We start from the raw sequence: 27816 nt of genomic DNA on the forward strand, positions 1-27816 counted from the left end.
GCTGGCCACTGGGAGTTAGACCATGCTCCAATGAGCATATAAGGGCAATACAAATTGTACTTGCTTTATTTTTTAGTTTTTCTTTTATTGGGGGGCACAAGGGTGGATGAGTGGCCCTGAGAGGAATGGGAAGCGAGTGTGATTAGGGCGCATTATGTGAAATTCCCAGTAACCTGTCAAAATCTTATGTTGGAAAGAAAAGTAAATCTTGAAAAGCATAAGAAACAAAGAACTTCAGTGTCCAGAGTTGTCATCGGATGGCCATGATTCAGAAGAGTAGAGCACCAGTGGGCCAGTGGATATTTAGGTTTATGTGTCTGAAGATGATATTTAGACTGACGTTGCCTTCATTTTGTCTTCTGGGCCTCAGTTGATGCATATTTAGTATTGGACTTGAAAGTGAAGATGTTGCAGATTCCCAGCCTTCTCCCCATTGACCTTTGACACCTAGTATCCACCTCTGGGCAGATGCTGCAGCTTCCCCTGCATGCACGAGGGGGAGGCTTGATGGGCAGTTTCTCATTCCGTTTTCACTACAGTAAGGGAAGCCACCGACTCCGTAATGCTATAATGTTTCTTTATTAATTATTTTAAGTGTATTAACAGTGTGTCTTTACTTTATTCATAGCTCCAAAAGGAATTCTTCATCTTTCTCCTGATGTTTATCAAGAGATGGAAGCCAGCCGCCACAGAGTGACCTCTGGCACAACTCTAGGCTACTTATCACCCAAAGATATGAACCAACCTTCAAGCTCTTTCTTCAGTCTGTCTCCCTCATCGACTAGTTCAGCCACAGTTGCCAGGGAACTCCTTATGAATGGAACATCTCCTGCAGCTGAAGCCGTAGGTTTAAAAGGAAGCTCTCCTACTCCCCCTTGTTCTCCAGTACAGCCTTCAAAACAACTGGAATATTTAGCAAGGATTCAAGGCTTTCAGGTATGACTTAAAAGAAAAAGCAAACAAAGAAAGTAAAACTCACTAGTCCCACATGCTTTCTTTCTGTCCATCAGAAGGCTCATTCTTGCCTGCTAATATGGCCTCCATGCCACGTACATTGTAAATTATTTAGGAACACAAAAGACAGAAAAAAGAGAGCCATAGCACATGCCTTGTTTTCTCTCACCTCTGTCCGGTAATTCTGTTGCTGCCTGGCTCTCTTCCATATTCATACTCACATTTATTCTCTCTCTCTCTTTCTCTCTTTTTCCTTCCCTCTCTCCCTTTTTCTTTCTCTCCCTCTCCTCATTTTCCCCTCCCCCACTTCCTCTCCCCCTCTCCCTCTTCTTCCCCCTCCTTTCCCTTCCTTTCTCTGCTCTCCCTCTAGCCCTTCATCCCTACCTTCCTCCTATGTCCTATCTTCCAGTTGGTCTTGATTGGGTGCATTCATCTTCTCACTTTTTTTTTTTTTCCACAAACAAGATTCTGCCTGGAAACATTTGGTGTTAGTGTTTACATCACTTCCCCTCCTCTTACAGTTGAGTCTTTCTGCTGCTGATTTGCGTTACTAGCAGTCTTGAATTTGCTGTCCTGCAGTTAGTAATGATGCAGGTACATTCATAAGGTTCAGCATCCATGGAGTCTGTTACCTCAGGATGCATCAACTATGGCACTGAGCAGTAACGCAAGCTTTCTGGCTGGTGGAGGTATAATGATGAGTATCTGTTGTACTGGATCATGTGCTGAGCTAGGGAGGGAGGCGGAGGAGCATCTGCCTCTGGTGATACCGCAGCTGTCTCCTGGGGATCTCAAACCAGCACAAGCCTGAGTTGTGTGTACACATTTGGGGATGTAGCTCCTCCCCTATTTATTCTTTGTTCCCTTTTGGAGGAAAATACTCTATGAAGCCACCACTCCCTCATAGACACGAGAGCTTGTAAAAGAATTGTTAACTGTGGGAAGGGACGTTCATCTGTGCTGACGCTTAGTTGCCTTGGAAGCTGTGTACTGAAATGTACCTGCCAGCTGACTGGATGGAACTGCAGCTTGCGTGTGCATAGGATGAGATGGCTCCCCACATTTCATTGTTTCACCCCTCCATCTCAGTCTTCCTTCTCAAGACCAAACTGTACTTTCTTGTAGAAATGTTCTAGAATGTACTATGTAGGATGATCATGTGTGAATAATGTTTCACAGTGTCAGTTATACAATGAGAAAGAAGATCATGTGTTGGGAGTATTTTGCATGTTTGGTTTGGTTTTCTTACTTCGCAGATCTCTTCTGATTCTTTCAATTCTATCGCCAGGTAGTTACTAGTGTTTTTAATCACACTATTAATACGAAGTTGAAGAAACTGTTACCAATTATTGACTGTCATCTGAAATTTAAATGATTAATTTCAAGTTATAATTTTAGAATTTGTTAATTTACCTTAAGAATTACAATAAATTACTGTTTAAACAAAAGACTTTGATTCATATAGTGAAAGCACTAGACTAATATTTAGTTCTACCAATAATCTGCATAGGGTAAATTAAAATAAACTGTGATTTAAAGAAACCCACTGCTCATTTATAATGCAGTCCTCTAGCAATGTCTGTGAGTGATGCCTCATTTATGTGCACACAGCACAAGTTACATCCAGGCTCTGAGCTCAGTTTTCCTTGGTTATGTAACAACCCGTAGAATTCTGCCACCAGAAGAACTGAAGTTTCTAAGCTTTCTGCATTAGTTCCTGAATTGCAGTCTGCTGCCCCTCTTTCTGGGCTCGCTGCTTAGACCGCTCTCAGGAGCTTGTGCTGAGGGGAATACACTCTTACTATGGGTAAGTGAAACATTTCCAGGTCTGGGTACCACGGTTTTTACATGTTAATGACTAGATGCAGATGGTTTTTAAACACTACGGTGCTTCCTCACTTGGGTGAGCTGGTGCTGATGGGAAATGGGCTGCCTATGGACCACAGCCTGCAGCCACACAGCAGACAGTCTCTGGGAACTGGTCTCCAGTTGTCATGTGTATACCCACCATCATGCTCTAGAAGGTTCTTTGTAATTAATAGTTTTAAAGCATTTTTCTGGGTAATGGAATTTTTGTTTCTTACATGACTGAATTAGACTGTAGCTAGAAATTATATGACCAGCTTGTTAGAGATCATATCCCCTCTGTCACTTTTATTTCTGGAATTTGAAAACAATAAATTATTTTTCTTTGTTTGTAGGTCAGTAACTTTTCATTTCATTCCACATTGCACAGTTGCCATTCTTACTTAAGGTTGTATAGACTTGGCCTTCTTCTGCCTATTGTGATTTGATTTAAGCCTAGCTAAGCTACTGTATGAGTTAGCTGTATTGCCAAGTGAAATATGTTGGCCTATGGAAAAGAAGTTGTTTTAACATAATTTTATTTTCATTTCCCAGTCTTTAATTGAAATTTGCAAATGACAAAAAGCTAATTTCTCAGGAAAATGTAGGTATTGTGTTCACATTCTTCTTTTTAAACGTATAAAATAACTGAAACTATTACATAGTGAATGCGCTCAACAAAACTGAGTTCACAAAGCAGAGCATGACTGACTCATACAATCCTAATCAGCATTTTGTTCTGAATAATTCCCATTGAAGACTTTTAAATTTTATTTTGACGTGTGTGTGTTGTATGTTTGTGTGTGTGTGTGTGTGTGTGTGCGCATGCATGTACATGTGCTGGGAACTGGACTCAGGTCATTTCTTTACAAGAGCAATCTGTGATCTTAACTGCTGAGTCATCTTTTAGACTTCTACCACCAAAAGATTTTTAGTATTTAAGAAACAATGTCTTTCAAACCCTTTCATAAATGAATATTTTTTTCACTTAAGTTTTATTGAGTGTATCTTAATTATTTTTTAAAACTTGGGCATTCTTACTAATTTATAATTTTTAGAAAAATACTTATGTCAGTGGTTTGTGAACTCACAACATAGTCTACCACAACCAGCCTGCATCTATAACACATGCACATTTGGGAAGAGAAAAAAGTCAAAGTTCTAGTTAAGTCAAAATGTCTCAGAGTTTCCTGTTGTAACCTTTGCTGCTTTACTTACAAAGCCACACTGTTTCTAAGCTACTCAGGTTGTAAGGCAACTGGCAAAGATAGTGGGGATACTGGGCGTTTGAGCTGAAGTAGAAGATTTTTGGCCTATATTATACTTTGCATTCTTCTAAAAATTTTTACCTTTACTACACTTCTCTATACTGACATTATGAGCAAATTGTAAGTACGATCAATTGCTTGTTTAAAGGCGTCACTAGGAAAATTCCATTTGAATTGAAAATGAATAAGTTTAGCAAGTTATCTTTCTTAGATGTACTTAGTTTCAGTTTGTTCTTCTCTGTTGTATGATCACCATTCACTCAATGGTATCATTTGTGAGCCTCTTAGAATAAAATATATTGTTTTATTCCTCACATAAAAGGATGCACTTAATTGGTGTTAGTTTCTTTTCGAAAATGTGAGTTTCAGATAATGATGCCATTTCTAGCAAAAAGAGACTATCTACTTAGACAGGAAGCTTTCTTTTCAGTTAAAACTCACACTTAGTACATTTCAGCTGCCTTCTTTTGCAGATAGTTACTTTTGCAGGAGTTCACTGTGATGGAACAGGCTTTGTTGTAGGTCCAGGTTTTTTGGTGTTTACTTGTAACCGTGTGACGTTAATGTAGACTGCATTGTGATGGGTCACAGATAGGAGGCAGAGGCTCGGCTCCATCAGAAACATCTTCCCTCGTACTCTCCACACAGGATACTTCACAAATCACTTTTTTAATCTTCAGAGTGGATGTTTACAGTAGACTACTTTTGTTGGTGTAGTGTTGTTATTTTAAGAATAGAGTACGTAGCTTTTAAGTGGCCAATGAAAGTACAATTTTGCAAATAGGATATGGAAAAAGAAGCCATTTACATATAGTCCATATTGAAATCTAGCCCCATTTTATATTCTCCTTGCGGCATAACCTTTGCTGTGTTACCTCCCAGTTCAGATTCTCATCTAAGCTATGGTCCAGGTCACAGTTGGAGTGGCACTGGTCTGGGCTTAGCATATGCTGTGTGGTTTCTAGTTACTCCTCGAAAAAAACACCTTTTGGGAGTAACCTCAAGCTGCTTTCTAAAGACTCAAAAAATTAGGTTTGTATTTGCTCTTTCTGTAATGACCCTAACGCTTAGACATGGTCTTTGAATAGGCAACTTAATTTATGCAACTTGACTTACTGTGTCAGCCATTGTCAGCTTTACGCTGTCTAAACCCCTAGAAGTTTACAACTAAAAAAAAAAAAAAGAGTTACAGATGACCTCCATTACAGAATTCTGGATCACCTCATTTTACTGACACGTAAAACCTGTACAGGAAAACCTCATGTTTGAAGAAAGAAATCTTGGTGTCCATTTTGAAATAAGAATGAATAATTTTAGCAAATTACCGTTCCTTGATGTATATAATTTTTTTTACTTTGATGAGTAGCAGTCATACAGGTAAGGAGCAAGGTCTTGAGTAAAACAGTCTGGAGTGTTGCACCAAATTGTTCAAAACTGACCTGTTGTAAATAGCTGTAGTCTATCCATTAACTGGTGTCGTTCGCATAAACTTTGAGAGTAAAGTATGCTATGCTACATTTCCCACATGAAAACCTAAAGAAGCACATGATGTTCTAGAAAAGACACTCATGCTGAGCCTTCTGCGCCAACACACACATAGTAAGGTGAGTAAGAAGACATTTCAAAGGAAAAAGTAGTCCATAAGTGAGGAAGAATCATTTCCCTTACGGGAACTTCAGTGTCCACCTGTGACCATAGTGCAGGAGAGAAATGGCTGTCACTTCACATTCTCCCTAGGCAGAACGATCTGTTTTTGTTTGTTAGAAGCTGTTTCAACTCACCATGAAGATTTTGCTATTTGGAACGATTTGAAGATCAACTATTTGAAGGAAATTATTGTTTTTTATTTTAATGTGGATTATATCTCCTTTTGGTAGGAAGCTTGGCAGTGATGTGGATTTTTTTTTTAACTCGGGGATTTAATTACATTAATTATTGTAGCATCCATGGAGGCTTTCTGCCATGTCATGTTGAATAATTCCAGTGTTGTCCTTTTCCCAACATGCAGTGCTGTCTAAAGATGCCTAAATTTTCATATAGGTTGTTCTCTCTTACCCAAGGCAGCTCTTTAAATCTTGTTACACTGGTTGGTTGGTTATTTGGTTGAGGGTGGGGTTATGTGTGTATTTTTGTGTGTGCATGTGGACGTCAGAAGAATCTTAGTAAATTCTAAAGATTGAACTCAGGTGGTTGAGCTTGGCTGCAGGTGCCTTGACCATCTTGCCAGCCTCCACAAAAGAAAGACAGCGCTGCTAAAAACCATCTACCTTGACACTGGGGGGGTATATGCCTATTTAGAAGACACAAGGATAAACAAGGGAAGGAACCTGATACTTATGGACTGCTCATAGCATGCACTGATAAAGGCATTATGTATATTATATCAGAAGTTCCTGGCACATTTGTGCTCGGAAATCTTTTGTTGTGTTGTTCACTTTTTTGTTGTTGTTGTTGTTGTTTGTTTTAAATGAGACAGGGTCTTATGTAACCCAAGCTGATCTTGAATTCACTATGCAGCTTGGCCTTGAACTCCTGTGATCCTCCAGCTGCTATGTCCTGGATGCTAGGGTTATAGGTAGGTGACTCCTGGCAAATCTTTATTTTAAACCATGCTTGTCGTATGGTGTTCGAAGGTTGCTCCTGGTCCCCTTGAGTAGGGCTAGTGTGTCTTTTAGGTACTAGTTTATTTTAACAAGATCAGTGATGAATAGCTTTGTTTCTGGCCTTACCTTTGCACAACTAGTCTAAGCCATCTAAAACTTCTGAGTGTTTTGAGCTAAAAGGGAATTTGGGTTTTTTCCTAAAGTAAAATGTCATATATAAGTGCTCATTTAAGGTTCCATAGATCAAATACAGTATTAGTAACACAAAAAAAATTATTTTTCTAGTTGTGATTATGTTTTAAATCTTAGCATGTTTTAGGTTCTAGAAAGTTTTACCACTGTAATATGGTCACACCAACAAAAGGTTTAGGAGTGATGAGATGGCTCATTGGGTGGAGAGACCTGCCCCCAAGACTGACAGCCTGAGCTCAGTCCTCAGGACCCACGTGGTGGAAGGAGACAGCCAACTGTTGCAGCTCGTCCTCTGCCCTCCACACCTTGCCATAGTACACACGCACCCCCCCACACACAAATGAAATTAATTAATTAATTTAAAAAATACTTAACTGTCAGATATTGGGAAAAAAAAAAACCCAAAACTATTATATGATAGCCTTTTTTAAGAATAAGCAAAATTTTGAGCCAAGTTTTGTGGTTTTTTTTTTTTTTTTTTTTTTTGGAATATTTGGGAAGACAGAGTCCTTCTGGAAAATGATGTTAAGCTCACAGTTTGAACTTTCACTGTGGGGAAAGAAGTAGTAAATGGTATGTTCCTTTAGCTTATGTGTGAAGACCACACCCTCCAGCACTACTCCCCTTCTGGTGGGACGGTGAAATGACGTGTGTGTTTGATTAGGAGTTCACCATAGGCAGACCTTAGAGGCGCAACTATGATTGACTTTCAGTAAGATCACTCTATACACAGTGTAAGCGAAGACCCAACTGTCAGAAAGGCAGGAACGAATCTGAAAGAAAAAGCAAAGTTTGAGTCATTATAGAGCCAGTAGGCACAAAAGAAGGAGGTTATGATACAGTGGTCCCAGATAGAGGCGAGAACACTCAAGTCTCTTGTACACGTGTTGACATGTAAGTTGTGGCCATTTGGTGGTATTGTAAGTGTGAAGTGTGGTAGGCACTGTGGATAAGATGAATCAGCTCAGAGGACGTAGAGGCCTGATACTTACAGCTGTGGAGTTTTTGTTGCTTGTGGGACTTGTCTAGTAGTGTGTCAGGGGACGGGTGATAGAAGATGGAGCACACAGGTCTGATTGTCACTACAGATGGAATTGGGTCCACGGAAGCAAGTAGAGTTGGCTGTGGAGAGTGGCCAAGTCCTGGCAGATTGCTGAGGCTTCCTAACATGTAAGAGATTTATTTGGTCATTGCTATAACCAGTGTGCTTTGAGGTCCCCCCCCCCCCCCGCCCTGGCAAGCCAGCACAGCCTGTGACAATGAGCACGTGGCAGGAACATGACAGTCAAAACCCCTGCCCTGTAGTGAATGGGAGTGTGTGGAGGGCGGACCGAGGTGGAGAGGAAGGAAGTCGCATTGGAACGTGAGCTGAAGCCAGCATTAAGCTGCTGAGCCGCATGGAAATGTGACAGATATGAATAATGACTAGACTCCAACTATAATGGCCATAGCGCACCTTTTAAATGTTTTAGTCAACACTGCTGGGAAATAGTTTACATACAGAAAACTGTTCTTCTTCGTCGTACAGTCTGGTTCCATTTTAAAATGTCCACAGCCATGTAACTGCTGCTGCCGCCACTGTGGAAAATGTGCTTCTGTCTCTTTGCAGCAGGCCCTCCTGCCCTCCCCAGCTTTGGGCTCGCTCCCACCCAGTATAATGCTCTCGAGATTCACCCATGTCTTGTGAGTTGGCACTTTGGTCCTTTTCGTTTCTGAGTACTAGTCTATTGTATGGCTATATGCCAAAAATTGCTTTTTGGTTTACATGTTGATGGACATTTGGGTTGTTACAGGTTTGGCACTATTATGAATAATGAGATTTATGAACATTTATATGCAAGGGTTTATACAGAAAGTTTCCATGACCCTTGGGAAAACATTAGAGTGAATTGCTGGATCTTGTGGTAAGTGTACGCATACTTTTTAATAAGGACACTGGTCCTTTTCCGGTGTTGCAGCCCTGTCCAGTGTGTGCTTTCATGCTGCCGTGGGTAGTCTTTCTAACCATGACTGTTGTATTGAGGGTATGGTGGTGTGCCACCGGCATCCTAGTGTGTAATGCACTGTCCCTTAACTAATTCTTTTCTTTAAAATGTGTTCTTCGAGAGTCTCGTGGGGTTTACAATGAAATGTGATCACACCCTCGCCATGTCCCCCTTCTATCTGGATCCCCACACATCCTCCTACAAACCTTGTGTCCTCACCTCCTCATTCTCATCCTCCTCCACTTCTTCCTCCTTCTCTTTCTCCTTATTCCTCTTCCTCATTGTCCTCCTCCTCCTTCTTTCTTCTGATATCTCCTTCCTTTTTTCTTCCTTCTTCTTGTTCTTCTTCCTCCTCCTCCTCTTCTTTCTTCCTCATAACCCACTAAGTCCAAGTGATGTGTATGTGAGTGTGGGGCCGTCAGAGCACAGGGAAAGGCGCAGTGGCCACACCCCCAGTGGTTCATTGGCCGTTTGTGAAGTGCCTGTTAGTCACTGTTTCTAATTGTGTTTTTGTTATCACTAAGTTGTAAGAGTTCTTCAGACTAAATGCAGTCACATTTGCGTTAGTGCTATGCAAATATGCCTGATACAAATGTGCCTGCCTCTGACCTGTTCTTTCAGTCATGTGGCTTTTGAAAAAGTTTTCTGTTTTGATGAAGTCTGTCAATATTTACCCTCGGCTATGGATTTTGCCTTTTTGGTCTCAAAAATCCTTGGCTACCTAAAGTCTCAAAGACTTTCTTTTCTTTGTATCTATCTGAAAGTATGTGTGTGTGTATGGCTTTGTTTTGTTTTCCATTAGCATACCAAGGCAGGATATAGCACCAGGATGCCTCTAAGAAAGTGTGACAGTAGTTTCTCCTCCCCTTTCTTACCTGTTCCCAAATGTGTTTAAATTGCAGAAGTGAACTGTGGTTCATCTTTTGTAGATGAGTCTTTGCTTTTTGGTCTAGTGACCTGTTAAGCCTCTCGGACTAAACTGTAGACTGTCTTCCTCATGCTGATGCCCTGGGTGACACCCCACCCAGTTCTTTGATTCAGTGTCTGTGGCTTTTCCTCATGGCCCCTCTGTGCTGTGTGATACAGTTACAAGCCAGTACTTTGGGGTTCCACTCTCTTTTGCCTCTCCTAGTGTTCTGGGTTTACACTCTAAATTTCAAGCTTATCTGCTAGTCTCAGGCCCCCTCATACTTCAAGATAGTAAACCTTTACTTAGGTTCCTGTCATCTGAGCTGCACAAATTTGGAGACTCGCCAGTCCCAGCCAGCATTCATTATCTTCTTTTGCATTGAGCTCTCTAAGGTCCCTCTGAATACTGAAGTTAGCCTTCACCTGGGATTTGGGTAGTTTGTATTCTGAGAGGCTGCATCTCTTGTACAGCTCTGTTGCTTCTAGAATTTCTTCCTTAAATACATAGCTCTTCTGCTAGCCCTGAACCTTTTTTCTGTGTCTTCCAGCTGCTAAGGCTTCATTTTACATCTGTAGACTATGGGAAATAGACCGTCCTCAGCCACCACGACCCACAAACACCATAAAATTATACCTTTTCCCACGTAAGAGTTTTGGCCTTTCAAGATGAAACTCCAACTTGGTTATTTCTGACCAAGTTTGATCATATTCTAGCCTTTACATATTTTTAAAATCTTACATTGATACCTGAAAGAGGCTTAATGAATTCATCTTTCCATTATCAAAAGTTAGAATTCTACCAATAAATCTTTTTTAATTTCACTGAATTGACCATTTAATAACTAACTTGTGCTTTTGGCATTAACTAAAGGAAATAATGAAAAATATGGGGGGGAAATCTATATATCCAAAGATGTTCAGTATCTGCTCTGTTAAGATAATGCCTTAAATGTATTCTCTCTGAGACTTCTGACTTCGGCTCTCCGTTTTGGCAGGAATGGCTGCTTCTCATTCTCAGGAGTAATCTGCCCTAGACCTCTTTTCTGGCTTCTGTGCCTGTGGGTCATAAGCTCCTTCTGTATAACGTCACCGTTCCTGTGTCTGCCTTCGTACAGCCTTCTCTGCGCCTCTGTATCTGTGTGTCTTCTTTGTTCTTTTAAGAAGGTCAACCCCAACCTCCAGATGATCTCATCTTGAAATAATTAACTTAGTAACACTTGGCAGAGGTCCTCTTTTCAAGTTAACGTCCCATTCAGAAGCAGGACGAGGAAGCAGCTGCTTGTCTTTGGGAGCCTCTGTTTATCTGGCTGTGTGAGCAAGTACCTCTTGTGTTCTGAAATGCGGACGTTTATTTCTTTAGCACATTTAGAGGATTCTAGCTGTATTTTCTCTGAATACACTTTCTATCCCATTTTCCTCTGCCCTCTTTTGGAACTTTACTTACATGTGTCTCAGGTATTGCTCCGAGGTTCCCAACTATGCTTTTTTTCCTCCCATTCTGGACTAGATTATGTAATTTCTGGTGATAAAGAAGTTTGTTATTTCTCTTGTATCCTCCAGGATTTTTTTTTGTTGTTTGCTTTGTTTTGTGCTTCAGACAGTGCGCTCTTCTGGAATGATTTGCAGTTTCTGCTCTTCTAAAGAGACTTTCCATCTAGTCGTCTTGACAGTGTTTCCCTTCACATCGTGCATGTGGTCAGTATGTGGTCACTTCTGGTCTCCAGTCTCTTAAGTATGAACTACCTTTCTCCCATTTCTTCTAAAACCAATTCCAGATTACATCCTTGCACATGGGCTCAGATGACACCCTCATGGGAGGAGGGTTTGGATGCCTCTGGGTGCTGGTCAAGGCTTGACCCTCCATGGTGCCTTTCTTGAAATGCCACCTGGCAAGGAGAGATAAGGGACCTTGTTGTCACCAACAAGGATGAAAGTCTTGACTGTCCACTTGCCTTGCAATTTCATATTTGGGGCATTGGCCCTCCATGGTATAGTATCACAAGTGTGAAATTATGCACTCCCCAAATGGCTTCTGCTGTTGGGATAGGATTGAGTTTGTCTTTTTTCCCCACACCTAGTTGAGAATGTTTAATGCAAAAAGAAAAGCCAGGAGTTTATTGCTGTGCTATTCCTTGAGTCCTTGGGTCCCTGCTTGTTCTGTGATCTTCTCTCCAAAGTCCTAAGTCCTCTTGTTTCACATATAACACCTGGAGCTCTACTTGTACATAGCAGGAAGAAAAGGTGGGGGGAGAAAAATCTCTTCACCTGGTGTGGAAGGAGAAATTCGTAAATGTTCTTTTTAGGATGGTTTTAAGGAATAAATGTAATTATATTTTAAATACAAGTATACTTCTGTGTATGTTTTAAAATACCAATTCCTAGGTAGAAAGTAGCATATTCTTCTGTTGCTACAGAATGAAAAGGTATAATATCAACAAACAATGGAAAGATACACTATCAATGTGCAGTGGAAAGGTTTCTAAGATTCTGTCTCTGAGACCCATATGTTTAAAGCGGTACTCAATACAACAGACATCTAAACTGGCTGCGCTGAGTGAAGAGCTGGCATGAGCTACACTCCAAAGCTTAGAGAGCTTTGGATGACAGTTTTCTTTTGACCTGGAAAATCATTTCTCTTATGAAACAGTTAATTTTGTACAAAGCTCTGTAGATTTTAGTATGGCTTAGTGCATGTATGCATGTGTCTGTGTGTGTGCGTGTGTGTGTGTGTGTGTAACCATGAGCACTTCCTACAAGAGAAGAAAGCTCCCTTTCTGGCAGCTAAATAATTGGTGTGAAGTCGCTGGTTGCTGACAGCACATCTATTGTTGCGGTACCAGATAATTTTTATGTCTTTGTACATCACTGACAGTTTTCAAACACCAAACACAAACATGGAATTTTCCAAGCTCACCCAAACGTATGCTTTCTGTCTCTGTTTTTGTGATATGATTTAATCCACTCATTTATCCCTCTCCCTTGAGAGGTAGTAGTGTGATAAACAGACTCTGTGCGGAATGAAACAGACTGCTCATCACCTCCAGCACTGCTGTGCACCTCCGCGTGTTCAGTGCCTACAGCTTTGTTACAAATGAGTGGAGATGGTGTTAAGTTCTTAGTTGTGGAAGAAATTGAGGACAGAAACTTCAGGAAAAGGCAATAAGAGACATTGTCCTAATTAATTTTGTTCTTAAAATTATATATTTTGTCATATCTTTTATTTTATTGTATGAGAAGATGTGCTATAATAACAATAAAATACATATTTATTTTATTAAAAACTATGACTAGTCATAGTAACAAATGAGTTTCATAAACAAATTTTATTCACTTTAAGCTAATTAATTGCATATATATTTATGTGATATGTATTTATATATACAAAGAAATAAAGTAACATAGATGTGAGCTAGTGACAAGTTGGTTCATGTGATAATTTACATATTATTAAGGGATCATTTACATATCATTAAACTCACTACTGTTTGATGAAAATCTACAAAAGTATAGAGGGAAGGTCATCTGTTTATTTAGTTCAGGGTTTATGAAGCGAATCTGTTCCATACTTGCTAAGAACATGCTTAATCCAAGTTAATTAAGAGTTAGCCTTTAAACCTTAATACATTACACCTAGATCAATCATGGATCCAGCATGATTTAGCAGAGGTAAAACTCAAGCATGTTTTAAGTATCCTGAGCTCCATCACTAAGTTCTGCCTTGTGAGCCTCCTACTGTCTGCCACTGCAGGTTTGGGCTCCCATGCAGTAGCTACATTGCCATCTCTGCAGGCTGCTGGGAAGGGAACCCGAGGCGGGCTAAGCACCCTGACTTTCCTGACACACAGTCATGTTATGTCTAACGCACAGAGGAGCAGCCCCTCCCCTCTACTTAGGAAGAGGAGTTTGCTTTAACCTGAGTCTTGGCCACACCTCCCTGCTGCCTTCAGAAGTCAATAGGCAGACAGTCCAATGGCCAGCTCCCTGCTGGGGTTGTGGTTTGTGAATCAAGGAGAACAGCCCTATGGGAAACAGTTTGACTCAACTCTTTGGGCAGAGGGCAGAAGAAGGAGTAATTCTCATTTGGACAGCCCTCATATAGGGCATGAAAAAATTCACATAATTTTATGTAAATCATTCCAAGACAAAGTGTTTCTCTTTTTAATAGTTGCCAGCACTCAGGGAGGCAGAGGCAGATGAGATTCTCTGTGAGTTCAAGGCCACCCTGGTCTGCAAAGCAAGTCCAGGACAGCCAAGGATATACAGATAAACCCTGTCTTGGAAAAAAAAATTTTTTTTAAAGAATAGTTTAAATGTTTTTCTCTTTAGGAAAAGAAAATCTTTACACTGCTACAATAACTGTCAGAACATAAAAGTGTAAAATCTTACATAGACAAATTGGATTGTAAGTCAAACTAGGCAAAGCACTTGATGATAACAGTTACTTCAGTTGCTCTGTATGTTTGCACATTTCCAAGGAAGCCCTTGAATTTATTGATGGGGTAAAAGAAAAGGCGTCATCATGACTGAGTTCCTCCTTTGAGTGATTTTAAGTACCGGAGCATTGCAGTCTAGGGCTGTTGTGGCACTGGTGTGAAGCTTCTTCTGACTTAACACGCTACTGCATCCAGGTTTCCTTATGGCCAGAAAAGTCAGCATGTGCATGCTAACTAGCAAGGTGACAGGCTAAAGAAGGGCATGAGACACACTCCTGAAAACCTTTTTAAAGTTCCTGGAAGCTTCCGTTTGTGTTCTTCTTAGCCGTCTGAGCAGTCAAGACCACAGGGAGGTTGAGAAACATTTCTAACTGTCATCACCAAGTGCAGCTAAGTGTCACCATGGGATCGGCAGCTCACAGCAGTGCTGTGGCACAGCACACTGAGGTCTGGCCGCTGAGTGGGGCCTTAACAAGCTTTTGGTCCGTGTGAATCACATGTGCACACTGACATCGGATGTTCACAGGCTGTATTGTAGTTTGCCGGGGACTGTTCCAGGAAGGGTCTCTGGACAGTGATAGCTAGGCTGCCGATGAAACAGTAGTTAAAGCCCATCCTTCCAGCTGGAATCATCTTGTGTTTTTGTCCTAGAAAAGCTTCCATCTCTCTAGGAGAAAGAACATCAGTGCAGTAATCCTGCCATCATATAACGGTTCACCGCAACTGCATTGGAGAGACTACCATGCCGTTCTTACACCAGGCCAGCGGGGAATGGTGTGCTGTCTGAATTCAGAATGTGCGTGTCATGTGATAGCACAGTATCAGACTCTACCATACATGCTCTCAGACCAAGCCGTCACAGTGTCACCCTTGATTGCCGTCAGTTCACGTTCCACTTTCCCACCATTTCCACCAGTTCACAGAGAGCAGCACTTGGGCATTGTGAGCTCATATGACTGGGACCCCATCTACTCGGGAGGACAGGACAGTGACTTAGAACTGCTCTTACATCTCCGTCCCCAATGGGGACTAGGGAAAAGTATTTGTATAGCAAAATCATTACTGTCTTTTGGAAACAGGACATTTACATTGACTTGTGTTGAGCTCTAAACTTTTACAAACTCCCACAGGAAATTCCTTTACCTCCAGGGGAATGGTGCCCATTAAAAGGCCCTACTGGAAGGCTAGGATTCTTATCACTGTGATTTTCAGCCAGATTATTGACATATTAAATTATTGTGGCCCATATTCCATATTAAAAATACATAGTCTTTATGCCGCAATAAGAATAAAACCTCAGAGAAGGAAGTACTGATACATATTTTAGCTTTCTTCTTCACAAATCCAAAAGGATCTTTAAGCATTTAACAAACTTAAGCAAGTTATAGCTAATGTGTCCTCCTTAGAATTAATAGGACTCTCATTCTATTCTATGTTTGTATTTTCATTAATTTATCACACAACTAATGCTCTTACTGGCTTGTGAGGTTAACCCTTGAAATGACAGTGACAATGGCTGAAGAAATGGTGCAGTAGGTAAGAGCATGTAAACTCCAGCTGTAGCTTCATGCGCCTATAACCCTGGTGCAGGGTTTAGGAATGGAGGCGGCAGAAGGAACATGGGCTTGCCGGCTGCCCCATCCTAGTGAAAAAATGGCAAGCTCAGATTCAGGGAGAGACCTTGTCTGAAGGGAATAAGAGAACGATAAAGCAGGACCACCTGATGTCCTCTTCCCATCTTCGGGTATATACACAGATGTGTGTGCTCACACACACACATGTGCACACAAAAACCTGCATTCCCCAGAACACACACAAGAGATACTGACAACATTTCTGAGAGTGGATAAACGATGCAAATTTCCGTGCGAAATGAAGCGTCAGTCTCCCACCCCTGATGCTCCCTCTCAGACCTGCGGTGTCATACATGTGGTTTTAATACGTTACCTTCACAACATTCCGATCACTTTATTTAGGGCTGAGCTTTGCAAATCATTTCAATTTAATTCAGTGTAGTTATAATGTCAGAATTTTAAACAAAACATGACACAGTGACATCTATTCAGCTGTGAGTCTGTAGGGTCTGTAATATAGAAACAGGAGACTGTCACTACCAATTAGAAATCACATAAACAAAGTTGAAGATGAGAAAATACAAACGTTGGCAAAATTTTATTAGCACCAAATGAACTCTGACCTGTGCTTGTGCTTGAGTTTTGTGTGTGCATTTGGAAAAAAAAAAAAAAAACAGAGCTTAATGTGAACGTGACTTTTAGCTTTTCTATTTTCTCTGGTTATAATAAAAGCATTTTCTAGGCTGTAAAACCCAAGAAGAATCAAAATGGAACTAAAAGACTTAAAAGACTTTCCTTTTGTTTGCTAGCACTTCCTGAGCTGAGAAGAGGAAGGAACAAGGGCACAATAGTGCATCATCTCACACTGTAACTGGGACAAGATTAGGGTGTCTCCTCCCAGGCCACAGAGCCTCTGATTTGGTGTCTTTCGAGTCATCATTTGAGGCTGGTAAAGCGACTCTGCAGAGTTTAGGGAAAGGCAAACCATCAGTCAGGTCTGAGTTTCAGGAAATAACTGTGACGTAAATAAGTTACGGATCCCTGAATGGGTTCTCCCGCTTCCTTGTGACTCGGTTACCTGGAATGTCAAGTGGAAGAGTTGAGATGTGACTTGCCCGTATCCCAGGGCTCTCATTTCATGATTCTGTAACTGACCGTACTGGTCCTTGGATGAACCCAGAGAAACGTAAACAGGTGTAGTACGCTGATCTAGAAAATGTCTAGCATTGCCTCCTGCAGAAGGCCACAACAGTAGGTGTCTGAGGCCTGCAGAAAGCAATGTTTTCTTGTGTCCAGCTATGTGCTAAGGCTGCACACTGCTTCCAGCTCTTAAGGGCTGTGACAGCTAGCAATACCTCTCTACCTATCTCTGTCCCCACTCCTGGCAGGACCAATTGCAGGAGCAGTGTGATTATTGGTGATCATCAACCATGCTTATCCGTTCTCCCAAAAAATCATGCTTCAGGTGGCTAGGGTGAACTTGTCCCTTGTCACTCCTCAACCTCCCAAGCAAGCCAGAGCCCTTTCTTCCCATTCTTGGCTTTTCATGGCATCCTCGGTAACTGCTCTCCATGTCAAGTGTCCACTGGCAACAGGTACTCATACCTGTGCCATATCTCAGCATGTACTTGACCTATAAAGTTAATTTGGGATACCTGATTGGCTACTGAAGCAAGACTAATTACCATCACCTTAAAAATATTTCTTGCTTCAATCCACTTGTGTCAATGCCATTGAGAAAATAAAATTACAATTCCTTTTTATTTAAAAATACTTTATTTGCTTTATGTGTTTTGCCTGCATGGCTGTGCACCACGTGTCTGCTCGGCGTCTGAGGTGGCCCCCTCAGGAGAGGGGGTGAGATCCTTAGGAAGGATTTGTAACTCCGGTTAGAGCCACGATGTGGGTTCTGGGAAGGGAACTGAGGTCCTCTGGAGAGCAGCTGGTGCTCTTAACCATGGGGCCAACTCTCTAGCCCTGAGTTAGGATTCTAAGACAAAAGGATACATAAGGCATGGTGAGAACTCAAACTGCTCTGATGTGTGGAGAAAAGAAAGGTGGAAGTGTGAGAGCAGGTGAGTCTTCGATTTCAGTAATTATCTTCCTGTTTGTGGAGCTCAAGGGGAGAGGGCCGAGTGGAGTGACAGTCAGGTGTGTGCTCACCACCACTTTAGAGCTGCAGAGCAGGTGCCCCTGAGATTTCTCTGTCACAGGGTGGGGCAAACATACAGGGGAAGGCTGCATACCCTGGCCCAGCCTCCCAGCTCCTCTCCTCTTGCGGAGCTGATCACCTTTTTTTCTAATTATTAATTACAGTTTGTTCACTTTGCATCCCACCTGTAGCTCCCTCCCTGTTCCTCTTCCTCCTACTTCTCCACCCATGCCCCTCCCCCAGTACACTAATAGGAGAGGTCCTCCTCCCCTTCCATCTGACCCTAGCCTATCAGGTCTCATCAGGACTGGCTGCATTGTCTTCCTCTGTGGCCTGGTAAGGCTGCTCCCCCATTCAGGGGGAGGTGATCAAAGAGCCAGCCACTGAGTTCATGTCAGAGACAGCCCCTGTTCCCATTACTAGGGAGCCCACTTGGATACTGAGCTTCCAGGGGCTGTGTCTAAAGCTGAGCACTCTTTCCCTCCCACTGCTGTTGGCATTCTCATTTAAATCAGCTTGGGTTTTAACCCTGGAGCCTAAAGTAGCCTTCCTAAACTAGCTTGTTTCCTTTGTTGCTGTTGGCTTTTAGGCAGTTTCTTACTTTCAACCCTTGTTATAAAAAACCGGATGCTGCCTTGAGCCCACCTCTCTCCTGAGGTTTGGGATTATAGGCACCATACCTGGCCTGAAACTTCCTTCTTTCTGCTTTTGATTCAGTGTGATCTGTCTCTTTCTTTTTCCCCCTTTGTAATATTTTTTATTACATTTGTGGGGATGGAGCACATGCCATGGAGGTCAGGTGTTTGGAAGTCGGTGCATAACTTGAAGGAGTCAGCTTTCTCCCTCTACCATGTAGGTCCTAGAGATTGAATCAGGTAATCAGCAAGCGCCTTCCCTGTTCAGCCATCTCATCCACTCTCACAAGCTAGCTAAGTAGATGTTTCCAGTTAACAATTTCACATTGCTGGTCTACTCAGAGCCCTGCATCACACTCTCCACTCTGCATTTGGAGCCTCGCATGGCTTCCCATCTTCCGCTCTCCACTCTGCATTTGGAGCCTTGCATGGCCTCCCATTCCACACTCTTCACTCTGCATTTGAGGCCTTGCGTGCCTTCCCATCACACTTTGCGCCCACACATTAGCCCCTGGCCGACCTGCTCCTCTGCCCCAGCAGCCTAAGCCCCCCTTGTCTTTCTTCTATTAACTGACTGACTGAGGTTCACAGGCCTTTTGTTCAACAGCACTACAGTAGGTAAAAGTAGCAGGCAGAAGGCTTCCTGCTACAGATTCCCCTTAGGTAGCATTCTGGAAAAAGGAAAACTAGGGGTAGGAAACACTGTGGTCGCTAGGAGCCGGTGTCTGGAGATGGAGTGATGGAGCACGGTGAGGGAATGTGCTGTGTTAAGATTGGCAGAACCCGGATTGTGTGCCTCTGTCACGCTTAGTACTCTGCTGTGAAAGGGAAAATGTTAGAAGCCTTACGTGATACCTGAGTAGACCCAATTTTTTGTTTCGTTTTGGTTTTCCAGACAAGGTTTCTCTGTGCAGCCTTGGCTGTCCTGGACTCATTGTGGACCAGACTGGCCTTGAATTCACAGTGATGGCCTGCCTCTGCTTCCCTGAGTGCTGGGATATAAGGGGTGTGCCACCACACCGGGCTAGACCCAATCTTAAAAGAAGGAAGTGCTTTGTCAGTTACACAGCACTGGCCTGTGGGAAGTGCAGAAGAATGCCTCTCCTTGCCCTCCTGCTCACTGGGTCTGCTGGACATAGCATGAATGCAGCAGCTTTAGCCAAGTTCCTCACTGCCAGAATCAAGGAAGGCCCATTCCAGAGTTCCTGGAATACTAGTCTCCAAAAAGCGGTCTGGGCTCCTCTCTGTCTCACTGGGGCATTCTTCCCGCAGGGGTAGTCATTCAGGCCAGAGAGGCCAGTGGTCACTGAGAGGATGTTCTAAGTGTATTCATCCTATTGTCATAATAAATGTGACAGTACATTCACATCACATCAATCTAGAATGTGTAATTTTCCAGAGTAAAAAGCCTGCTATAAAAGTCCAGAAACTCATTGCTTCAGCTAGCTCGTGTAACCGAAGCTGTGTTGGAGAACTGTATTCCACAGAGCTCAGAGAGGCCTTGCAGGCTTTGTCCTCCATGTGGGAAATTTAAAAGTTATGGGACATGACAGGTCCAAGGACACGTGTATCTGTACAGGCTAGTAAAGAAGGCAGGAAGTGGTTCCTCTGCAGGTATGCTCGGGAGTTTTGGCATATCACATCTGGGATTAGTCTTACAGACTGATGCATGTTACTGGTGAGGGTCTCGGTGTCCATGTGGAAAGGTTTGGGGGTCTTGGCATTGCCCTCTGCTTTTGACCTGGTGTCTTAATCAGTGTTCTAGTGCTGTGAAGACACACAGTAACTACGGCAACTCTTATAAAGGAAAGCTTTTAATTGAGGCTTGCTTATAGTTTCAGAGGTTTCGTTCATGGTCATCATGGCAGGGAGCACGCAGCACACCGGCAGACATGGTGCTGGAGAAGTAGCTGAGAGTTCTACAACCTGTCTGCCAGCAGCAGGAAGAAGGACAGCCGCAGGGCCTGGCGTGGGCTTCTGAAACCTCAAACCCTATGCCACACTTCCTCCAAAAAGGCCCAACCACCCCAACAAGGCCATTACTCAGAAACATGAGCCTCTGGGGCCTTTCTTACTCAAACCTCCACAGCTGGTAAACCTCCCCTCATGACCATTAGGAGAAATGGTTTTCTTGTCATCTCTAGTTCTGAGCCCACAGTCAGGAGCTGTGTCCCTGCTTTATGATTTCCCTTAACCTGGTTTCGTTCAGATTGCATGCCAATCTCTAGTTTCCCACAGGTGGAGTAAGTAGACCTAGGCTGGCAGCTGTCATTCAGCTTAGTTTCTAGTTTTGCTGTCTACCTTTGTGTGCTCAGGTCAGCTCTGGAATTTACTCACGTCAGTAAGCAATGGAGACCCCGTTGCCCAGGCAGCGCTTGTATGTTCATCATGCACCTTCTCTTACTTGTGGTGACCAGGACAGAGGTCACTTCCTGAAGACGTGCCAGGGCGTAGTTAACACATGACTTGCAGCGAAAAGCCCGTTCTCCAAGGGAAAATAAAAGGAAACGCAGTTAAATACTGTGTGGAGTTTGCTGCAGCGAGCTGGGCTCCGCGTGGGGCTCTCCAGACTTCATTCTGCTTGCCTCTTGAATTCCGTTAAGTAGTGCGAAACCTGCTGCAGCAGCTTTGCCTCATTTACTATTGTGGCTCTCTGGGTATGAATCCTGACGATCGAGGCCATGCTGAGTGGGTTTTGAGGAAAGTCTGGCCAGGGCTCTGGCTGAAAGGACAACCAGGGAGTGTAGCAATCTGTAAATCAGCTGGGAATTTGGTGCTTCAGCCCCGACAGTCTCAGTAAGCAGCCCCGGCTGGCCTCAAATTGTCAATCCTCCTGTCTCAGCTTCCCAAATGCTGGGATGATAGGGTGTAGGCCAGCACACCTGGCTTCCACTGTGCTACTTTTCATTAAGTCCTGCCCAGACACTATTTCCTTTGGCCTGAGTAATTAAGCCATAGATTCTTATTAAGCCGTGATACTTTAAAATTAAAAGAGAGGCTTTCCCACCTCCCAGCAATGCTGTGTCAATGGATGGTGCCTGGTGGTGCTGAAAATCTGAAGACTAACGTCTTCATTCCCTTGCTCCGAGATCACCATTGTCTAAGTGTACCTGTCAGGATGGCTGTGAGCGTGACTAACAGAAATCATGACTAACAGCTGTTCTAGGCACACGCAACCTCATTCTCTCCCAGACGAGAAGCTCTCAGAAGAGTGACCCCTAGGCTTGGTGGTAGAGCAGTTCCATGACATTAGGGAGAACTCTGGTTATTCCTACGCCTTAGCTCGCCACCCTGTACTTCATTCGAAGCCTGGGCAGACTAGGTCTCTGGTCCCAGCAAGGATGAGTTCAGGCTCACAGTCTGAAGGAACAGCCCCTTGTGGTGGGAATGAGTCTAGCTGTGGCAACGAGTGTACCACAGCTGGTCACTTTGTATCCATGGTCAGGGAGCAAAGAGAGGCCAAGGCTATACACAGCAGCTTTCCCCTGGTCCAGGGGATGGGGGCTCCTCCCACAGTCAGGTCAGGGTTGCTCTTCCCTCCTCAGCCTCTCTGACACGTTTGCCTGGGCCGGGGCTCCTACAGGACTGCAGACTGAACTGTGAAGGTTAACCAGCACCCAGTCCATCAGAATGCCAGTTACCGTGGGTCCAGCATTTAAGATGGTCTTCCTTAGACACCTGAAGTGCGGTGTGTATTTTACAGCTGCCTCCAGCTGTACGTGTTCACGTTTTTACACCAAGATTGGGCTCCTGTCTATCTCCAGTTTCACCTTTCACTGTCCAGCCTACACTTACCTGAATCAGCGCTCTTGCCTCAGCGTCTTCCCTTTGCTCTTTCTTTTCCTTGGCCTGTTCTCTGCTTGCTCCTAGAGGAACTTTAGTTTTAATATTATTATATTCATCACACCCAGCCAAGTTGTTACTCCAGGCAATAGGCTTCCTCAAACCTGCAAGGAGAGGCAAAAAAACTCTTCTGTGCTTTTTTTTTAAGCCAAAATTTTATGTTTTAATTTTTTAGAGTTATTCATTTATTATTGTATGTGCATAGCAATTGTTTTAGCCCCGTGTATGTATGGGCGCCATGGCTTCGGAGGACAAAAAGAGACGTTGGCTGACCTGGAACTGGAGTTAATGAATAGTTGTAAGTGACCGTGCCTTCTGGAAACCAAGGCCAGACCCTCTGGCACCCCTGAGCCAGCTCTCCAGCGCGCTTCCGTACCTTGTGTGTTATCCCATGGTCTCAGTTGTCAAAGCGTGTGCCATTTGTTCTCACATGATGTTCTTCTTGAGGTTCAGAGAAGGGTCTTATGCCTAGGCACTTTGGAGGCATTCAGTTCATGTTTGTAGGAAGGAAGGAAATTAGATTCCTAAGAAAACTAGGGGAACTTGGATTTTGCAGAATATCTGAAATAAAATTGATGAGAGAACGTTCAAGCGTAAGCATTCTCTGCTGTTGCCTCTATATAGACATTTATAGTTTTTAAAAGTATTTTTTTTTTTATTTTTATGTATGCTGATGTTTTGCCTGCACGTGAATCTGTGTGTCAGAATTCCTGGAGGCTGGAGTTACAGGCAGTGGTGAGCTGCCATGTGGGTGCTGGGATTTGAACCCTGTGTCTTCTGGAAGAACAGCCAGTACTCTGAACTACTGAGCCTTCTCTCCAACCCTGACATTTATGTTTTCACGTAAGGATTTTCAGAATTCCACATGTAGAAGTGACTCTCTTCAGGAAGTACATCGTCTATCGGTGGCTTTACTGGGCTATTGGGGACTTCAGTTTTTTTAGCCTGTCACTCATATGCATCTGTCCTCCTTGGTGTTCTGAATGACCAGAGCCATGTCCTGATTCTCGCATCTGCCCCATAGGACACTGAGCAGTGTGGCTATGACTGTGTGCCGAGGATCTTAAAGAGGCTAGGCATCTCAGGTGTCAGCACCCGTGGATCAAGACAAATGCAGCTCTTTATTAATATGAAATATAGTTCAGTGGCATCGCAGCATAAGCTATCTCAGTAGTCATTAAAGGGGGCCCCAGTGGATTCTGCAGTTCTGACATCACAAATGCAGTGTAAGCTTTAACCGTTGGCTTATCTGCCAGGTCTGTGTTGATCAGCCGGTTCTGTATGTTACTGGGTGGGAACAGCCATGCTTGAGTTGTTTCTGCCCTTGTCAGTTTGTGGGAGCTACCAGAACTCCAAAGATAACTTAGGCTTGGGAGTATAATTAGCTTAAGTTTTTCTTAGTTTTCAATGAACTAGGACATGAGAGGAGATGCATTTAAAAGGCAAATGAGATATAATGTTTATTTTGAAAAAAAAATGCTTCAATAGGTGTTGATTCTTATATTTTCCCCATCTGATAGGTAACTCACTGTAGAAATAACATTTCTTTTGTTTGGTGTTTAATATATGAAATTTTGATTTTTCACAAAACTAACAGTTACGGAATTCAGTCGCTTAAGAAATATATGGCTTTAGGGTATGGCACCAGAAACTACTAGATCAGGACCCAAGGCCAAGTTCAATCTACTACCCAAACTACGAATGGCTTTAACATTTTGAAGTGGTTGGAAATAAAATTTCATGATGTGAAAATTATGTGGAACGCAAGCTCCCATAAATACGTTTAGGGGGACACACCCAGCACTGTTTAGGTTGCTTTTGCCTGTGGCCACTTCCCTACTCCAAGGCAGAGATAAGGAAGTCCAAGAGGCCCTGAATCCTGACGAACCAATGGTGTTTACTACCTGCGCCTTCATAGGAAAAGTAAGTTCAACCGAAGGCAGAGACGTTAAGCATTCGGCTTTGGAACCTTGTGTCAAATGTTATGTTAAACATAGCCAGAGTTCATTCTTTCAGAATGAGCCAGTGTCCTGGAACATACTGCCTGTGTGTCAGCACAGTAGACTGGACTGTGGGCTTTGGATTTATTTACTCACAGAGGAAACAAATTTTATTCTCTAAAGGAATAATAAACAAGTCTGTCTTCATCAGTATTCATCAGAGCATTGAAGGAAAGTTTGCCTGTAGCAAAGGTTACTTTTGTCTCCCTGCTGAAATCCTATTTAGAAATGCTTCATAGCTGAACTTTTTGTTGTTGTTGTTGTTGTTTTTAAGAAATAAGAGATATTCAGCTGTTTCTGTAGTGACCTCTCATTTCAGATGCATAAGCGATTTCCAGACCCAACAGTGAGCTATAAGAAAGGCAGTGGAAGAGTGAATATTACGTACTTTATAACTGACTCCTAATTTCACGTTGCATGGTACAGCATGACCCCATTTCTAAGAGGCTGCATGCGTCCTGCAGCAGGATGCACACCAGTGGCTTATAAATTTGAGCTGTAAAATTATTTTGGACTGTAGTCAGAATCCATGAACTGACTCCTTGCTTTCTTCTCCCACTATTTTTTTTTCTACTGAGGATGAAAAAGAAGAAAAACAACAAAATGAGAAAACCCACCAATTTTTATCAGCAAAACGTATAAAATTTTAGGTATAAAGACTTATTTTTCTCAACTACATTGTAAAAAAGACCGAGCATGGCTATGTCATTTGTAGCTCCGGGTGCCTGTGGCCTCATGTTTACTGGAGCTTATGCCTGTAAAGACAGTTTGTACTTATGACTTCATATCAGAAGTTTTCTAGATTTTCTAATAAGTTTTGTCAGTGTAGGGGCTATATCCATACCCTATTTCTCTAATTCCTTAGTTTATAATTAAGCATTTTACTTATTAATGTCCCCTCAAAATTAAAAAAACAAAAATCTAAGTAAGCACTTGGGATTCCTAACCATTCCATATTTCTGTCTGTATGTTAGATTTATGTAAAAAATCACTGGAGAAGTATTTTAAAAAAACCTTTTTTGTTAATAGCTCACATCGGTACATTATTAAACAGCAAATACCATATATGTGTAATTGGCTAAATGGATGTGAAAGTTAGAGTGGAGAACTGTTGCCTGTATAGTCCTTTTAAAAGTGACGATCAATGGGATATAGCTCCCTAGGCCATAGGTTTGGGAGCATTACTGCTCACTGGAGGGCACATTTACAACATAAAGAGTCTTGCCTTCCTAGTAAATTTGGATTATGATGGTGTGCATGATTTATTCCACTATTTTAAAGTTGAAAACCAGAAACCTTCTCTCCCTTAGCAATACCCGCTCAGTTAAATCATGCCTCTTCATCCCCTGTCCAAAATTTCTCTTTGAACAAACCTTATTTGTATATACTGCTTATGTTTCAGAACCTGAGCACTGTCCTTCCATTGCTGATTGCTGTTTGGCTGACTCTCTTTCTGTGCGGGAAGCTACTGCCTTTTCAAATTACACATTTTAAAATACGCTTTAGCTAAATGGAGTTTCTTTTGAGTCCTCTGATGAAAGGAATTGTATGAATTTTAAATCTCCAAATATCTAACAGTGGTAAATTAAATTACAAGAGCAAGATAGTGATGAAAGATGTCTTCCTCATATGTAGGACAGGAATATGCTGCCAGCAAACCTAGGCCATTTTACTACTGTTTGGTAAGCAGTGTCACCATTCTACCAAAACTTGAGATCAAACGGTAGCGGCTGGGGGGCTGAGTTCACTGGAATAGTGTGTGCCTAGCATGCATGAGGTCCTGTGTTCAATACCTAGCACTGAACCAACAAAAGGACTCACCGCAAGTTTCTTGCTTTAGAAGACTCAGCTGATAACTGACTTTCTTTCCCCTGAAAAGAACGCATGCTTTTATGTGGATCACTGCCCATGAGATGCCTACAGGAAGCAGATAGGAGGAGGTTGCCTGGCCCTCAGTGTCCATTTGTTGGAAGATTTGTTTCCTAGATGATAACTTGCTGGGATTCTGGGATTCCATTCTGTCTGTCTGGGTAGTACCCTGACTGACTCCCCCTTACTTCTCCAGGGCCCGCCCTTGTTGGCTTGGCTTATCCTGTAGGCTGTTGGTGCTCATTGCTCTTGTACTCCTCACCTGCCAGTGGCCTCTGGTCCTTTGCTGTTTTGTCCACATTTGACTTTCCAGAGATCATCCCCATACTGGTCATCCAAACCAAAACCTTCAGAGTTGGCAGGCTTGTATTTGACAGGTCCTACACTCTCCATCCGTTATAAAGTCCTGAGGACGTCAGTCTCTTTGCAGACAGAGCTGATGCTCTGTGTTCCCGATCACTGTTAGACTGGCTGTTAAACATGTCACTGCTCTCCTACCCCTCAGCAGATTGCTGCTGTCTCAGTTTTCACTCCCTGCTGTCAGTCCTGAGGGTGTCCCCGGCCTCTTGGACCTCAAACTGCCTGGGAACTGTTGAGCCATTAGCTGGCCCAGCAGTTTTCAGGACTGTATATTAACATTCAGTTTCCTTAGTTGATTTTTATGTCATACTAACTATTTTTGAGACCAATTATGCTTTCAAAGATAAATTCAAGAGTTAAATTCTCATGGGATTAAAGTTCCAGAGTGACTTTGGTAATATTTTAGTTTGGTCATTTAGCAGTGGTGTACCGTTAAGCACCTGCTCACCATGCACTGCTATTCTAAATGCTGTGAAATATTTTCAATTTTGTAAAAATAAAGCTCCCCAAGTAATTATAAAGTTAACTGTGGGTTATGTGGGAGCCCTGCTCAACTTTACTATGACCCTAAAATTGCTCTCAAAAATCTTTAAAAAGGGAGAAAATGGGAGGAATAGCAAAGTGCATATATAAAATCATTGAGAGCCAGTTTCAAGGCAATACAGTTTTTTTCTCAGAAACTGTTTAAAATACATAAATGTTGAAGGGCTGCGCATTATAGGACGGTAAAGAGTAGAGGAATTCACCCAGTTAGTAGTGCTTCTTTTAGGAGTGGACAGACTCGACATATCATAAGGCACGGATGAGACCAATATGAGAGAAGGCAGGAGCTTGGAAATTGACAAAAACAAAACCATGTGGAGTCGGAGCCCTTGTTTGGTGGGAGCTCTCGGGTCGCTTGATGTTTGAGGCTGCTGAGTGCATTCTTGAAAGCAGGACTGAACACTATGGACATTTTGTTCTTTGAGGCAGACACATTCCTCCTCTAGGAGCAAGGGATATGTCTGTGATGGTGGCCACAACTCAGCCTGGAGGAGGAAGGCTTCTTCCTGGAAATCCCACAATAGGTGCTGATTTCCTTGATGACTAGAAAGAAGGAAGACAGTGAATTTCCCAGACCACCGTGGCAGGGAGTGCTGGAAGGCTCTGGTGAGTGGCCGAATAATGAAAGGATGAAAAAGCAACCAGAATGGG

The 27816-nt window shown here is 42.7% G+C and overlaps 1 protein-coding gene across 11 annotated transcripts in view; it reads left to right on the plus strand.

Moving 5' to 3' along the window:
• Positions 1-27816, plus strand: part of Stau2 (staufen double-stranded RNA binding protein 2) — a 240264-nt gene that overhangs the window by 138274 nt on the left and 74174 nt on the right. For all 11 annotated transcript variants that reach the window (XM_060385825.1, XM_060385818.1, XM_060385822.1 and 8 more), the window contains one exon: positions 629-936. In XM_060385825.1, coding sequence (XP_060241808.1) covers positions 629-936 — 308 coding nt within the window. The remainder of the gene's footprint in view (positions 1-628; positions 937-27816) is intronic.

This window comes from Meriones unguiculatus, chromosome 6 (genome assembly GCF_030254825.1).
Source record: "Meriones unguiculatus strain TT.TT164.6M chromosome 6, Bangor_MerUng_6.1, whole genome shotgun sequence".
NCBI lineage: Eukaryota > Metazoa > Chordata > Mammalia > Rodentia > Muridae > Meriones > Meriones unguiculatus.